At 45.7% G+C, this 17,404-nt stretch overlaps 1 protein-coding gene across 5 annotated transcripts in view; it reads right to left on the bottom strand.

Moving 5' to 3' along the window:
* The window catches only part of LOC110490805 (serine/threonine-protein kinase WNK1), a 170,598-nt gene extending 156,752 nt beyond the window's left edge, over window positions 1–13,846 (bottom strand). For all 5 annotated transcript variants that reach the window (XM_090213398.1, XM_090213400.1, XM_090213399.1 and 2 more), the window contains exons 1-2: window positions 12,990–13,846; window positions 9,487–10,961 (exon numbers count right to left, since the gene is read on the bottom strand). In XM_090213398.1, coding sequence (XP_090069524.1) covers window positions 9,487–10,299 — 813 coding nt within the window. In that variant the 5' untranslated portion in view covers window positions 10,300–10,961; window positions 12,990–13,846. The remainder of the gene's footprint in view (window positions 1–9,486; window positions 10,962–12,989) is intronic.
* Between the last annotated feature and the right edge of the window lie 3,558 nt (window positions 13,847–17,404).

Raw genomic sequence — 17,404 nt, 5'->3', positions numbered from 1 at the left:
AGGGAAAGGGGAGGTGCAGGAGAGTTGGAGGGAAAGGGGAGGTGCAGGAGAGTTGGAGGGAAAGGGGAGGTGCAGGAGAGTTGGAGGGAAAGGGGAGGTGCAGGAGAGTTGGAGGGAAAGGGGAGGTGCAGGAGAGTTGGAGGGAACGTTCATTGGAGACTCACTCAAGAGAATAGAAAACAGGAATCCAACTCCACTGATTTTATACTTGCAGCCATCTGTCAATATGGGGTTTTGTAGTGAAGAATGTGAACTGATTAGTTTCATTATTTTGACAATGTCACTATTGTTTAACTGGCTCATAAAAAAACATAACCCCTCAATTTTCTAAATCCGAAACACACTTCGGCCGGGCCCTCCTTCCAGACTGTCTGTCGTTCCACAAACAGCATGGGTTTTAAAAAACCCTTTCCAGAAAATGATTTAGAGACAATCAGCATGACAAAAACTGATCACTGGCCAGAGAGAAGAGGTTAGTAATAGAGCCAATAAGCTATGCTAGTAGCCTTGTCATTTTTGATCTTTTGTAGGTTGGTATTCAATAGGCAAAAACCTAACGAAAAATGGTCTTCAGCGCTAAAACTGAAAATATATATCTGATGTAACCACATTTTCATGAGTCCATTCAAAACACCAGGGGCATTAACACGGAAGTATGACGTGGGAACGAGTCACTTGCATTGCTTATAATGGGAGGTAAAACAGAGGTGGAAGTGGGGGAGCAGGCAGGAGGTGTAGAGGTGAGCAGTGAAAACATGAGCAGTTCACTGCCTTCCCAAGAGAAGAGACAAAAACGTTTTCTTCTTAAACTCAGAGTCTTGGTTGGCCCTGAGGATATCTGGGGAATTACAGCAAACATCTTCACATAGTTTAGACCCCCATCTCAGGAGGAGCGGAGAGAAAGAACAAGCCTTGGCATGCCACCATCTCTCTCCCCTTCCTTCAATCCCTTTAAAAAGACAGGCATTGAAACCTACAGGAGATTCAGTGCTGTAGGTAGCCTAGCGGTTATAAGGTAACCGAAAGGTCCCTGGTTCAAATCACCGAACCAGCAAGATGGGAAGATCTGCCGTTCTGCCTTTGAGCAAGGCAGTTAACCCCCAACAACAACTGCTCCCCGGGTGCAGATGATGATTAAGGCAGCCCCTCGCACGTCTCTGATTCAGAGGGGTTGAGTTAAATGCAGAAGAGACATTTCAGTTGAATGCATTCAGTTGTGCAACTGACTAGGTATTCACCTTCCCTTTCTTTCAGAGCAGGCCAAGCTGACCTGTTTTATGTTAGCTATTAGCCTAGCATTTAGCCTATTTCTGTTGAGTTTCTAGCTTTTAGTCTACTGCAGTTGGGACTTTTAGCATTTAGCCTAGCGCTCTGTGCTACTGAGGAGAGACGGGCTGTAAAAGTAAAGAGCAGACAGTTAGCTTAAGATGTGGGAACAGACAAGCGTCTGACGGAAACGAGAAAGACAGAAAAACAAAAAAGGAGAGGAAGACAGAGATGGAAAGAGAGACACAGAGAGAACGACACACACACAGAGAGAGACAGCTAGAGACAGAGAGAGAGAGAGACAGAGAGAGCGACACACACACACACACACAGAGAGACAGCTAGAGACAGAGAGAGAGAGAGAGAGAGCGAAAGAGAGAGACAGAGAGAGCGACACACACACACAGAGAGACAGCTAGAGACAGAGAGAGAGAGCGAAAGAGAGAGACAGAGAGAGCGACACACACACACACAGAGAGACAGCTAGAGACAGAGAGAGAGAGAGCGAAAGAGACACAGAGAGAGCGACACACAGAGAGACAGCTAACGACAGAGAGAGAGAGAGAGAGAGAGAGAGAGAGCGAAAGAGAGACAGTGCGAGCGAGAAAGCTCAGCTGGGTCATGCTTCTTCAGAGGTAAATCATACAGCATGTCTGACGCAGGGGCTTCACTTGTCTCCAATTCACCCAGCCTTGTTCACTGCCCTGTTACAGAACAACCCCACTGTCACCCAGCCTTGTTCACGGCCCTGTTACAGAACAACCCCACTGTCACACAGCCTTGTTCACGGCCCTGTTACAGAACAACCCCACTGTCACCCAGCCTTGTTCACGGCCCTGTTACAGAACAACCCCACTGTCACACAGCCTTGTTCACGGCCCTGTTACAGAACAACCCCACTGTCACACAGTCCCCAATTCACCCAGCCTTGTTCACGGCCCTGTTACAGAACAACCCCACTGTCACACAGCCTTGTTCGCGCCCACTGTCACACAGGGGCTTCACCTGTCCCCAATTCACCCAGCCTTGTTCACGGCCCTGTTACAGAACAACCCCACTGTCACCCAGCCTTGTTCACGGCCCTGTTACAGAACAACCCCACTGTCACACAGCCTTGTTCACGGCCCTGTTACAGAACAACCCCACTGTCACACAGCCTTGTTCACGGCCCTGTTACAGAACAACCCCACTGTCACACAGTCCCCAATTCACCCAGCCTTGTTCACGGCCCTGTTACAGAACAACCCCACTGTCACCCAGCCTTGTTCACGGCCCTGTTACAGAACAACCCCACTGTCACACAGCCTTGTTCACGGCCCTGTTACAGAACAACCCCACTGCCACACAGGGGCTTCACCTGTCCCCAATTCACCCAGCCTTGTTCACGGCCCTGTTACAGAACAACCCCACTGTCACACAGGGGCTTCACCTGTCCCCAATTCACCCAGCCTTGTTCACAGCCCTGTTACAGAACAATCCCAATGTCGCTCTAGTGTAGCCTAGTCTGACTGCTGCCGCAACTCAAACCACGCAAATCCTCTACACCACACTGCGCCACTCAAAAACCCTTATCCCACCCACAAGGCTCTGACAGAGAGAGGGGGAGGTAAGAGAGAGACAAATGCTTTCAGCAGACATGGAGCCCAAAGACTAAACCAGACGGACAAATTTACTAGCTGAGTGATAAAATGCAAAGCAGAGAGAGAACGAGAGAAAATAAAAAAAATAAATAACTGTCAATCATATATTTCAGAGACAAGACAAACACACTCAGTAGATTTCCATTACAGACTTATGTTCCTATATCTCACACTCAAAAACGTGTAAACGCACACACTCAAGACACACACACCACAAGGAAGGAGGACAGAGTTTGTAAATGAAGGAAGCGCAGCCCCTTCGCCTCTGCTCTGTCTTCCTCTGACCCAACACTGACACACACACAGTACTTCAACAATGAATCAAGGGAAGAGAAGGGAAATGGCTGTGGCTCAGATCCATGGGATTGGGTTTCTTCGTCCTCTCTCTCTGGCTGTCAAAAATGGCACCCTATTCCCTTTATAGTGCACTACCTTTGATCAGGGCTCTGGTTAAAAGTAGTGCACTATAAAGAAAATAGGTTGCAATTTGGCACTCCTCCCTGTTCACATCCTCTGCATTATTCACTGATGACGACACGGTGGCTGTGTCCCAGAACTCCCTACATAGTGCACCATTTCTTACATAGTGCACTACTTTTGAGGAGGTGCACCAGCCTAAATAGGGAATAGTGTGCAATTCGGGACGCAGACTCTCGCTCTCTCCACTGCTCACTTAGCCATTGCCTCTGAGATCTCAGTGTGTGTGTGTGTCTTAGCTGCAGGGCAGACAAGGCAGAGTCACCTCCCTCACAAATTCCTTTACTCTGATTACTAACATCTCTGTGATAAGCCCCAGAGCTCAGGGCCGACTGAAGGATTACGTCAGAGCAGAGCGAGAGAAAGACCTCCAGTATGACCTCTTAGTCCATTACTGTGTTGTAATTCTAGAATAAATCGGGTCAATTTACATCTTCTACATTCTTTACGGCAGTTTTTTCCCTAAAAACTTCTTGCTTCAGTGTGTCTGTCTGTGTCTGTGTGTGTCGCGCACGCGTGTGTCGCTGTGTGTGTGTGTGTGTGTGTGTGTGTGTGTGTGTAGGCCTAGACTTTCCTTGGCGCAGGTCCTGGACCTGTAGCATAACGGAAGGAGGAAGGAGAGCCAAGTGTAAGTGAAGAGTCTACATGACAACCAGTTTAAGGGCCATTAGAGCAGCACGTTGGGTCTACGTCCCAAATGGAGCCCAATTCACGATTTAGTGCACTACACATAGGGCTCTGGTGAAAAGTACTGCACTATATAGGGAATAGGTTGCTGTTTGGGCAGCAAAACTCTGCTGTCTACTCTCCACTACGACCCAAGGTCACACAGACCCGATAGGAACCACAGGAAACACGTCAGCGAGGGGGAGAGAGGGGAAAAGAGAGAAAAAGAGAGACGGATGGCTAGTGGAATGGGGTGTTGCGCAAACTGTGAGTCAGGTTCTGTTTCTATCACTCTGCGAAAGCAGAATGAAGAACGCGTCTCCTAAAATGAGAGTTTACAGGTCTCCTCCACTGAGTTACAATAACACTGCTTTGTTTCCACTGTCCTGTCCTCTCTCTGACATCTTAGGACACGAGAGCGAGAGAGAGAGGTAAAAGAAAGAGCGATGAGACTCATGAGGTGAAAGCACAAAAGATTTTTAAAAAGCCAAGAGAATAAGTTCAGAACCAAAGCGAGAGTGAGACATGAGATACATGATGTGAAAGCGAGAGAAAGCACTGAAAGAAAAAAGCTACGAGAGTGAGTACTCAGAGCATATACAGTGCATTCAGAAAGTATTCAGACCCCTTGACTTTTTCCCCATTTTGGTACGTTACAGCCTCAATCTAAAATGGATTCAATAGATATTCCCCCCTCATCAATCTATGCACAATACCCCATAACGACAAAACAGTTTTTTTTTCATTACAAGCATTTCTAAAAACCTATGTACTGAAATATCAAATTTACCTGTATTCAGACCCTTTACTAAGTACTTTGTTGAAGCACCTTTGGCAGCAATTACAGCCTCAAGTCTTCTTGGGTATGAAGCTACAGGCTTGGCACACCTGTATTTGGGGAGTTTCTTCCATTCTTCTCTGCAGATCCTCTCCAGCTCTGTCAGGTTGGATGGGAAGCGTCGCTGCACAGCTATTTTCAGGTCTCTCCAGAGATGTTCGATCCGGTTCAAGCCCCGGCTCTGGCTGGGACACTCAAGGACATTCAGAGACTTGTCCCGAAGCCACTCCTGCGTTGTCATGGCTGTGTGCTTAGGGTCGTTGTCCTCTTGGAAAGTGAACCTTCACCCCAGACCGAGGTCCTGAGCCCTAATCTATGGATTTCACGACTGGAAATACTGATGGTCAAAGATACTAGGGATGCACGATATATCGGTGAACATATTGGAATCAGACGATATTAGCTAAAAATGCCTACATCGGTATTGGCCGATGTCTAGTTTAACAGCGATGTGCAAAACCGATGTTAAAGCTGACGTACATACCTATATAACATAGGTAGATGAGGTACATACCTATATAACGTAGGTAGATGACGTAATGACACCACGTAAAATGTAGAGCTACACGTGCAACACAGCATTCCTAACCTAGCCCACAATGTCTGCTGTGTGGATCAAACAGTCAACAAGTCCAGCAGTCATTTGAAAGAGTAACAACATTTCAGCGAGACAACTCAATGGCAAAATCCATGTTGGCTTTCGCCGACTGGTTGAGCACCGGTACACACTACAAAGTGTGCCATTTTCAGATGTTGCCCTTCCCTTAGTTACACAGTGTCACTGCTACTAGCTTCACAACATACATACTATGGAATGCCGTTTGGGTCTTTGTGTGTCAAAGAAGATACAGTAGCACTGCCAAAGCTGTACAAAAAGTCTGCAAACAAGCAAACACCGGCAATGTGTTTACAATACCGCATTGGTAATAAAGCATCATTTTAAAACAGAGTTTAGCTTATCTCCAGAACTTCTCATAAATAACTTAACGTTCCACAAAGCTTAGCTGACTGCAGTCTCATAGCTCACAGTCATATCCCTGTGTCCTAATTCTATACAAGGAAGATGAAATAAAGAATAGAGTTCCCGCGGCAACAAAGGATTTAAATTGCAAATATCAGTCAAGTATAAAGAGGGGTAGGCTAAGTAATTAAAAAGAGTGACTGCCTTTAAAAAGCAACAAATCCCTTTGAAAACGGCCTATGTGGAATCGATATGAGTCAGAAACACTTATTCTAGTGCCCAAATTTACTACAAAGTGTAAATAGGATGAAGTCAGTCTGGTCTAAAACGGAGTTTGGAACATCTGCGCGTCACACCGGGTAAATGAAGGTTGGGGTGCCCACTAACATAGGGTGAACAGCTGTGGAGACTGTCTATGCTATTGGGTAGAGGGCAATGAGACAGACCTGCTCAACAGCTCTGACTGTTTACATAAGAACACGTAGCACATTTTGTTTACTTGAGAAATACTGCATCAAACACCTTTGATGGATGAAAAATTGTGCATCTAAAACAACCTCGGCCAAATTGTAAAAATTAATTACAGATTTCTGAGGACGTTGAGGAAATTAAATGGGCTTCCTACAGTGTCTCATGAGGGACAAACACCATTAACCAAAAGTGGAAATCGGTCAGGAGACACACCTCTAAGACTGAAATCTAGTCTTTCTAATGAGCAACAGAAAAACACACGTGCCAAACAGCGTGTTCAGTGGCTCTTTAAGATACTATCATTGTTTTACAAAAATGATCAGCCTAGAAAGTCAGACAAAAACCTCAACTTAAGAGAAAGACATTTCAAAGTAACGTTAGGTTAAATCTGGCCCCAAACACGGGCCTCCCGAGTGGAACAGCGGTCTAAGGCACTGCATTGCAGTGTTTGAGGCGTCACTACAGATTCGGGTTCGATCCCGGGTTGTGTCACAGCCGGCAGTGCACAACTGGCCCAGAGTCACCCGGGTTAGGTGGAGGTTTGGCCAGCTGGGATGTCCTTGTCCCATCGTGCTCTAGCGACTCCTTGTGGCGGCTGGCTCATGCACGCTGACATCGGTCGCCAGTAATACAGTGTTTCCTCCGACACATTGGTGAGGCTGGCTTCTGGGTTAAGTGAGCTGTGTGTCAAGAAGCAGTGAGGCTTGGCGGGTTTGTGTTCCGGAGGAGGCATGGCTCTCTTGACCTTCGCCTCTCCCGAATCCGTACGGGAGTTGCAGCGATGGGAAAAGACTAACTTGCCGCCCCCCCCCCCCCCCCCCTCAAAAAGTGTATTAATAGATAAAACAATTCTGGCCTCAAACATAGACAATCTGCATTGAGAAAGAGACCATAGAAATTATCTCTCTCAAGTCCAGCATGAATGGCATTAGAATAACGCTCAAAGGTGCTCGGTCCCTCCCCCTCTACTTAGCCTGGCTTGGTGCTCAAAAACCTTGAAATTCCCTCTAAAACTGACCACCTACAAGGTAACATCCCAAATGGCACCCTATTCCCCATAGAGTGCACTACTTCTGACCAAAGCCCTATGGGCCTTACCGCCTTTGTCAACAGTAGTGCAATAAATAGGGAGCCATTTGGGATGCAGCCTAGATTATTCTTCCTCATTTTCGACCCACTGTCCCCCAAGCCCAGAAAACATTGACCAATTAAAAAGTGGTTTCCTTCTAGAGTTCCTCCACCCAACAACCAACTCTCAGCCCTGGCCTACAAAAGGACAGAAGGCCACTGCAGCATACAAGGCCAGGCACTCCTCTCTCTCTCTCTGTGTGTGTGTGTGTGTGTCTGTGTGTCTGTGTGTGTGTGTGTCCACTTCCCCTTTTCATTCTGCTCCCTCGCTTTGTCAAAAGCAAACATTGTCATCAACTCCTCGCTGCGCCTACTCATGACCTACGACCCCACTACGCCTCCGCGCCTCCCTCCTTTCTTTCATTCCCCCCATCCTTCGTTCATTCCCTCCGGGATGGGACTGCTTTGGTTCAGCTATTGAGGGATGCCCACCACCCCCCACAACTCTTCACACACGTCACACAAACAGTCATCGACCAATTCCAGATGCTCTCATGACGCCACGCCCACCCAGGCAGCGTGTGTAACCCCACTCCCACTGCTTCATCCCATGTCAGTAGAAGTACATAGTCTGTCTTACAAAACTGTCTGACAAACACTAACATCCATAGGATTACCGAGCCAGCAGGACAAATAGAGGTCTTAACCCTACATGCAATGTACATTACGTTACCTGTGGTTAGAGTGGATACACACATTTACGTAACATTACGTTACCTGTGGTTAGAGTGGATACACACATTTACGTAACATAACATTAATCTACAGACCAGGAGCTCTTTATAGTTATTACAAATTCACTATTGGATGAGCTGCCTGGATGATGCACATGCAATCAGCAGCAACCAGGCGACTGAGTGATGTGATTCAATTCCGTGGTTGTGGATTATAGGGGAGGACTGTGATTGGACAGTTTTCTAGTATCTGAGCCCAACTGACTGTATGACTAACAAGTTGTAGCGTAAGTCATTGTGACAACAGTACCATCTATGCCACAGAGCTGGGACCAGGGCTCAGTCACAACTCACAAACATCTCTTTGAAAGAAAAGGTGGCAGAACAAGTGAATTTCAGCAGAGAGGGAGAAACAGCACCTTGTGACTCCTACACAGGAGGAAAACAGCTTCATTGCAGTGAGTGACCCGACCGCACTCTAAATGAGAACCTACTGAGTTTCATTAACAGCATGGTTAACACGGAACCCCTGTAATGCGTTCCAAATGGTGCCCTTTTCCCTTTACTGTGCCCCTGAGGCTCTGGTCAAAGTGGTCGATTATACAGGGAATAGGGTGCCATTAGAGACACACCCCCTGAGTTACAGCTGTTTAACCACAAGGTGTTATTTTTAAACTAACCTCCGCCCCTGCTTACCTGACCCCAAACTGAGGCTCCTTCGTGGAGGGATTTGTGAGTTAGTTATCAGTGAACGTATCACAGAGCCAAGCAACCAACTGCTCCTTCCACCACGTGAGCTAGAGCTGCGCTAGATTCTAAACGGAGCTGTGAATTCAGCTAAGATCCAGTCATATGACTGGCTGGCTGCCAAACTTGAAACTTTCTAACAGACATGTTCCTCTCTCTCTCTCTCTCCAGGCTTCTTCAATGAATGACCCACATTAAGCACTATGGGAACCATGACCACAAAAACAACTTCTTGTACAGAATAAGAATGTAGAAACTAGCAACAACATCCTGTGTGCCATTCTGTCTGTCTGGGCTGTTGCATCAGCACCTGCCAGTTGCACCCTTGCTAGGCATCATCGTACCTCAGCGCTGCTCTGACATCATCCATCTGTCAACCCGGTGTGATCTTTATCAGACGAGGTACTAGCAAGCTACATCCTTCCTTCTGCACCTTATCTGTATCTTCATACCTGGGATATTTTGTGTACGCCAATCTATTTAGGTACTTTAGTTCTCCACTACAATAGGCAGCGGAGGAAGAACTGAGAGAGTATAATAAAACACTGCTTAAAATGTTACTCAGAGCAGAGAGTAAGGAAGTAAAGAAGGATAGTAAATGATTGGGTTGTGTCTTACCTGCAGTTCGCACCACGCCACCTCCACTGTAGTCTCCGTATCCAGGCCCTTGTAGACCGTCTTGAAGGATCCGCGTCCGATCTCGATGTCAAACTTCAGGAAGCGTCCATCCAGCGAGGTCCCTATGGCCTTGGTCTCTACTTCCTCTATGTCGTCCTGAACCTTTTTCTCTGCTTCCCTCTTCTGCTCCTCTAACAGGGCCTTAGCCGCCCCCTTCTCCTTCTCCTCTCGCATCTCCTCTGTAACACTACCGTTCTCCTCCTCCGCGGGCTCTCCCGCTTTACTGGGCGCCACCTCCTCCATTCCAGGAGCCTCTGCGGCGGCTAACGACGACAGCTTCTTTCCTTTCTCTCCGCCACAAACATCCAATACTGCCGTGCATGGCTTTATCTGCACTACCGTACCATCCACTCTAGTACCGCCACCAACACTGGGCCCTAATACCGCACTACAAGGCCCATCCCCTCCTTCCTCATCTGCTTCCACCTCGGCCACCGCCAGGCACGGCTCGGGTACCACCACAGAGGGGACAGCCAGGGAGAGCCAGCCCAGGCTGGGGGGCTCGCAGTCGGGCGGGGAGGTGAGGATGACGGCCTTGCTGGGGAGGTCTAAGGCGGTGGCGTTCGAGTCACAGATGACGCTGCGCCGGAAGAAGCGATGTTCGGCCTGTTTGGGGTCGCGGTCCATGGTGTGGCGGCGTCGGCGGACACCGTCGGTCCCCAAATTCTCACCAAGGTACGTGTCCGAGCTGGAACCATTCACATTCTTGGGCGGCGGAGGGAAAGGGGCTAGGAACCTGTCTGTTTCCGACATCTTGTTATTTTTTTTATTCCAGGGGGTGTGCGTGAGCAATGAGAAAAAAAATCAAAAATATGAGGTATAAATAAATTACAAGGAAGAACAAAAACCTTGAGAAAAAGTAACTGTAAACCTCAACCAACAATAAACCAAAACTTTTGTTGTGAAGAACCGAACACCTGTGCGTCTTCCAAACAAACTCCTGAGAGGGGAAATATATAATATGGGTATAGAAAATAAAACCTCTGGAGAAAACCCTCTGTGGAGTTTGGATGGGGGGGGGGAAGAGTTAACTTAACCTCCTCTGTAAGTGTCACTTAGCAACAATAGTTACTATAACTTTTACAGCGCTCAGGGGTGGTTGGGCCCAGAAGAGGGGGCGTTCTTTTATAAATGGAAAAGAACAGGAAACAGTCACAGAGGAGCAAGCGCTGATGATGACACACAAGGACCGTCAAATCCACACCATCCATCCTGTAGCGACCCAGAGATAGCCTTCATTGAGCATAAGGGACCACAAGAAGAGGAGGCCAGATAGTCTGTACTAGCAGGCTCAGGCTGACTGCTTGGGCCTGGACAGTGGACAGCCTCTGGCGTGTCGCTGTAGTGATGGTGGGGAGGGAGAAATCTCACTCACACCATTAACTCCACTGCCTCCAAAGCAAGGGGCAGATTCACTAAAAAAGAGAACAGAGGGAGAGTGAAGGAATGAGTCAAGAGGCAGAGAAGTTTGGTTTAATTGCATATCCAAATTTAAAGTAACTGTAAACCTCAACCCCGACTCTGCTTGACCTCAGGGTTACAGCGTAAAACAATTCAGAGATTAGCTTGGTTTGGCATGCACTACTGCAGCTGCAGAACAGGAGACTTGGTTTGGTATGCACTACTGCAGCTGCAGAACGGGAGACTTGGTTTGGCATGCACTACTGCAGCTGCAGAACGGAAGACTTGGTTTGGCATGCACTACTGCAGCTGCAGAACAGGAGACTTGGTTTGGCATGCACTACTGCAGCTGCAGAACAGGAGACTTGGTTTGGCATGCACTACTGCAGCTGCAGAACAGGAGACTTGGTTTGGCATGCACTACTGCAGCTGCAGAACAGGAGACTTGGTTTTGCATATACCAAATTTCACTCTATTCCCTACATAGTACACTACTTTTGACCAGAGCTATTCCCTACACAAAAGTAGTTTACTATATGTCATGGTTATCAAACCTCTTCTCAGGGGAACCATAGCCGTTCCATGTATTTGATCTATTCCAGAACTAGCACACCTGATTCAACATGTCAACAAATCATCAATCCCTTGAATAGGTGAATCAGGTGAGCTAGTTCAGAGCTACAATAAAATTGTGAAAAGGTTAGTGCTATCTGGGATCCTTGGGACATCTCTACCCTAAACCTCCTGTAGGTTTTCGTTTCAACACCAGTTGTAACTAACCCTATTGGAGAGCCATGCATTAACCGTTTAGGAGTAGCGTCAGAGTTGGCATGTCCCAAGGATTCAGTTTAAACTTTTCCATTGTGGAAGGAGGAAGGGTCCCCGATGAGTGGTTTGAGAACCACTGATATGGAAGTGTGCAATTTGGGACGAAAAACAGTGTCGCATCTAAAAACGAATTAGCTCGCTACCCATTCCATTACTCTTGTTCAGAAATGTATGGACATGTCTGAATGTTAATTAAAGCACCGGGGAAAAAAATGTAATTCCCCATAATTGTACTATTTATATTTTCACACGAGTAATTTCCACTGGTAATGTATAATCTCGTTTACCAGTTTTCCGACCATGCGCAGATAATTTATTAACTGAGATTTTTTTTAGAAATCCCCAAATTAAGATAAATCCGAAGTGACAAATGTAATTACAAAGAAAATACAAAAAACATCTGAACCTGGTTAAACATGACACACATGACGGGTCGTCAATCTGTGAATGAACGATCTCATTCATTTCGTGGGTCGAATCGATACCGTGAGCAAGCTAAAAAAAAAAAATACACCGAAAAACATTGACGCTGTCAATAGTATCTGTTAACGGTGACTCGATTTTCTATTATATTTTCTTCCGATCATAAATGTTACGTTATTCATTTACCTTTATTGAAGAGTACGCTCTGTGGCCTTTCCCTTCCCACTCGTCTTTATAGCTAGCTAGCATAACTGGCTAACCATGGTGGAATAGTTCGCTAGCTACACTTCTGCAGTGCTGTCTTGTCGAAGCTATAATTAATTCTACAAACGAACAGGCACATATATCGACTGTCAAGGGGTCTGTACCAAAGCGAATGTACAGCGAAATAGTTATGTTATTTATCGTCAACTTGGACAACTAACTAGCTAACGTAGTAAGGTAAAAACCTCGGTAGTCTTGGTTACTTTACGCTCGCGCTGGATATGGAGTCTCGCGCTGAAAATGACTTCCAGACAGAGCGCACAATGCAGATAAATTGTTAGTGCTTGTTACAACAAACTAGCAGTAGTTGCAAGTGTCCAACTGCCAGGCACGTTAAGCAAACCCAGCCGACGCACCACAGAACGCCGATACGGTTTCCCACAGCACGCGCTATAGCGAGCCGTAGAAGTGAGCTAAAAAGCTATTTCGTAGCGAAACAGCCAATAATCAAGCTAGATGTCATTAGACTGTGTCAATATGCATGCACTTTCCAGCTATATCAACAACATGATTGGTAAAGGCATTACCTTTCGTATTATGGCCATTCTCCCGTAGAAGATCGGTTGGTTGATACTTGGAAGAGTAATTCAACAAAAAAATATGCAACGATATTCCTAGTTACTAGTATTAGATCACATTCGTTTTATTTAAATGTGCAATAATAAACGGGTATATCTACATTCGAAAGCGACCGTATGCGTTCTCAAGACCGCTGTATTTCATTGGCTTTAGCAGCTACCTCAAGCAGAGCGAGAAAGCCACGTTCATATCGGAGTTGTATCCCCTATGTATCCAGCAGTTCTTCTCTCCCTCCTATTAGATCAGAGCGGACAAAACAAATTCTCCATCTCTCAGCCGCAATTCAATTCCAGATGACCTCAATTTTACTCCATCTCCATGCGATTACTCAGCTACAGTTGTATTACGATGTGAACACAGAAAGAGCAAGACATCCACTGCGGTTCAATTCTCGTTCACTCGTCTGTTCCAATGACTCCGTTCGAATCGAATTCGCTTTTGTTATCCACAAAACAGCAGACAGAAAATGACAGCACAATGTATGTAGGAAAATACTCTCTCCTACGTGTCCACAGTCAGATGTTGCCGTTTCAGATCGCTAACATAGCCTGCATACAGCTGTTTCCCCTTGGTTCGCTTCATCCACAGATGTAAGGTTTGATGGAGCGCCGACTGTGTATCTATCTGGTTGCTAACTGCTTTAGCCAAGCTATGCGCTCCCAAACTGCGTATTGACGTGGGGCCCTCGTCAGCCAATCGCTTTTTTTCCTTCATGTTTTTTTTTTTTTTTTAATCAAAGACCTGGGGGATCCCGCCTGCTTCCACACTGTGGCGAGACCGAAGCCAGCGATAGCAGACTGGCTTCAACATTTTAAACGGATACATTGTCCAAAAATACCATGGAGTTTGGGGACATGTCACTTTTTATCCGGGGGAGAGTTGACTCAGACTGTCAACTTCACTGCCCCCTAAAATGATTCAGCTATAACATAGTAGGCTAAGAAGAGCTCTTAACGTTACTGTCTCACAGTGATGCGTTATGATTTTTTCATGTGGACAATGAACACCACTCATTTGAGCTTTTCTTAATGAGAATAATATACTTATTTGTAAATGTCAATCAGAGTACTTCTATTGAAATAGCATTACAAATAAATAAATCTGATATAGCACCTGCGAAAAGTGCTTGTTTCCAGATGTTGGGATGGAGAGCCTGGAAGGAGGAAGTATAATCCGAGTATATTGACATTCATGATGTTTTGAAATCCATTTAAATTATATAAAGTCTCTGAAATATATACTGTATATATTACTTTGTGTGTTGTTCGAGTTGTGTGTCTGTCAAATTTAAAGTCCAGGTTCATCATTAAAAGCTAATCGTTTGGTCAGTGCAAATGTACTGCACTACAATTCCCAAGCACAACATTGACACACCGCGCGAGATCCACAAGGGGATTTTAGTTTTCATCGGATAATGATGTGTAAACCAGCCTAATGCGTTTGGCCCCATTCTTTCATTATAATGGATTGTCTTTGTCTGAAAGTTGGTTGAATAAGGAATTGGAAACGTTTACATATTTGTCTTATTGTTTGTGAAAGTCATTGTATTACGTCACAGTATTGTTAATAACGTGCAAATCTTTCATCCTCTTTCAGAAGTAGGCTAGTTTGAAAATGTGTATTTATAGGGTGGTACAATTTCCTGCATTTTTCACATAGTTTTAAAAGACATACACCGACTTCCATAGGCTACCAGAAGTCCAGAACAATTTACAACCACTCTGACATGAAATTTGTCATAACACCAGAACTGATCATGAGTTTTTAATGATGAGAACCAGCTTTGGCCTGAGAATGCCTCTAGCGTCTCACTGAGACAGCCATAAAGTAGCTTCTCAACAGAAAATTACCATGTCAACTGGGTTGATTTATTCTCTTCAAGTTGTCCCATATGCAGCCGCTAACAATGGGATAGCCCTCTTTTGTAACTTCCTGTGTAAGATCCAAACCAGTCTCTTTCTTTCTCTCTCACACACAGTCTCTTCAGCAGCTCTTCTATTCAGCTGACAGTTCAATGTAGATCGATGTAGACAGCCCTCAATGTGTATGCCAAATTGCACCCTATTTCCTATATAGTGCACTACTTTTGACCAGAGCCCATAGGCTTATATAGGGAATAGGGTGTCCTTTTGAATGTAGCTTCAGTCTGTGTGGGTGTGCTCTCTGCAGCCATTCCTCTGGGACCGGAGCTGCTCTCTTACCAAGCCTCAGCAGCTTGTCTGGGTAGTGCTGCTGACTGAGAGGTGCAGACGATGCAGTTGGCTCCCCTACGCTTTGACCAACGCTGGGCTCCGATGCCAAGTGTCCAACAGGTGTCCAAGTGGCTTGAGAAATAGAAGCTCTGCCTGAATGGGATCTCTCCTAACGCAGACAGGAAGCAGTCGGGAAATATAAAGACAGAAGCTATCACTACAATAATTAACAATGTAACATGTTTTGGTTGATATAGTAATAACAATATCTGTATTGTTGTCTATAAGGAGGGAACTTTGTATTTTTATATTAAATATTGTTTTATATTTAACATATTTATTACTGTTAAATGTTTAGTGGGCAAGTTAATTCAGGCAAAAACAACTTGTCTGTAAGTCAAAGGCGAACCCTTAATAGAAGCTAGATGATGTACTAGATTGGGTAATGTTGGTGTTTTTCTCTATAGAGAAACCCTGTCATATTTAAACCCTTGTCCTAACACATATTTCCTGTTGGTGCAGAGTTGAGCAGGAAGTCAATAGCCTTTGAAGGCAGAAACGGTGGCACACACATACAGTACACACGCACAGGGAGACACACTCACATACAGTCACACACATGTATGCATGCACACACACACACACACATATTGTACTCAAGCCAGCTCTAGTTGCAAAAAATAAATGTGTCACTGAAGTCAACACTGTAAATTCCAATAAAGTTACGCAATATTTTTGACTGTGGATTTTAACAGGTAAAATATATTTTGGACTGCAGTTTTAATACAATCTAAACTTCAGCAATATTTGTGACTATCTTTTGATCATTTTTTCAAGTGTAGGGTTAGCGTACTGTGGGTTTAGCGTAGGGTTAGTGTAGTGTGGGGTTAGTGTAGGGTTAGTGTAGTGTGGAGTTAGTGTAGTGTAGGGTTATTGTAGTGTGGGGTTAGTGTAGGGTTTGTGTAGTGTGGGGTTAGGGTTAGTGTAGTGTAGGGTTTGTGTAGTGTGGGTTTAGTGTAGTGTGAGATTAGTGTAGTGTAGGGTTAGTGTAGTGTGGTGTTAGTGTATGGTGTAGTTAGTGAAGTGTAAGGTTAGTGTAGTGTAGAGTTAGTGTAGTGTAGAGTTAGTGTAGTGTAGGGTTAGTTTAGTGTGGTGTTAATGTAGTGTGGGGTTAGTGTAGTGTAGGGTTAGTGTAGTGTAGAGTTAGTGTAGTGTGGAGTTAGTGTAGTGTGGTGTTAATGTAGTGTGGGGGTAGTGTAGGGTTAGTGTAGTGAGGGGTTAATGCCGTCCCTAGGAGGGGTGCGTCACTTGAATGGGTTGAGTCACTGACGTGATCTTCCTGTCTGGGTTCGGCACCCCCCTTGTGTTGTGCCGTGGCGGAGATCTTCATGGGCTATACTCAGCCTTGTCTCAGGATGGTAAGTTGGTGGTTGAAGATATCCTTCTACTGGTGTGGGGGCTGTGCTTTAGCAAGTTGGGTGGAGTTATACCCTGCCTGTTTGGCCCTGTCCAGGGGTATCGTCGGATGGGGCCACAGTGTCTCCCAACCCCTCCTGTCTCAGCCTCCAGTATTTATGCTGCAGTAGTTTATGTGTCAGGGGGGCTAGGGTCAGTCTGTTATATCTGGAGTATTTCTCCTGTCTTATCCAGTGTCTTGTGTGAATTTAAGTATGCTCTCTCTAATTCTCTCTTTCTCTCTCTCGGAGGACCTGAGCCCTAGGACCATGCCTCAGGACTACCTGGCCTGATGACTCCTTGCTGTCCCCAGTCCACCTGGCCGTGCTGCTGCTCCAGTTTCAACTGTTCTGCCTGCGGCTATGGAATCCTGACCTGTTCACTGGACGTGCTACCTGTCCCAGACCTGCTGTTTTCAACTCTCTTGAGACAGCAGGAGCGGTAGAGATACTCTGAATGATCGGCTATGAAAATTCAACTGACATTTACTCCTGAGGTGCTGACCTGTTGCACCCTCGACAACCAGTGTGATTATTATTATTTGACCCTGCTGGTCATCTATGCACATTTGAATATCTTGGCCATGTTCTGATATAATCTCCACCCAGCACAGCCAGAAGAGGACTGGCCACCCCTCATAGCCTGGTTCCTCTCTAGGTTTCTTCCTATGTTCTGGCCTTTCTAGGGAGTTTTTCCTAGCCACCATGCTTCTACAC

This window comes from Oncorhynchus mykiss, chromosome 21, assembly GCF_057628025.1.
Source record: "Oncorhynchus mykiss isolate SJ-2025 chromosome 21, ASM5762802v1, whole genome shotgun sequence".
Lineage (NCBI taxonomy): Eukaryota > Metazoa > Chordata > Actinopteri > Salmoniformes > Salmonidae > Oncorhynchus > Oncorhynchus mykiss.
The sequence above is the reverse complement of the archived record's forward strand: the minus strand, read 5'-3'. Positions and strand labels throughout refer to the sequence as shown.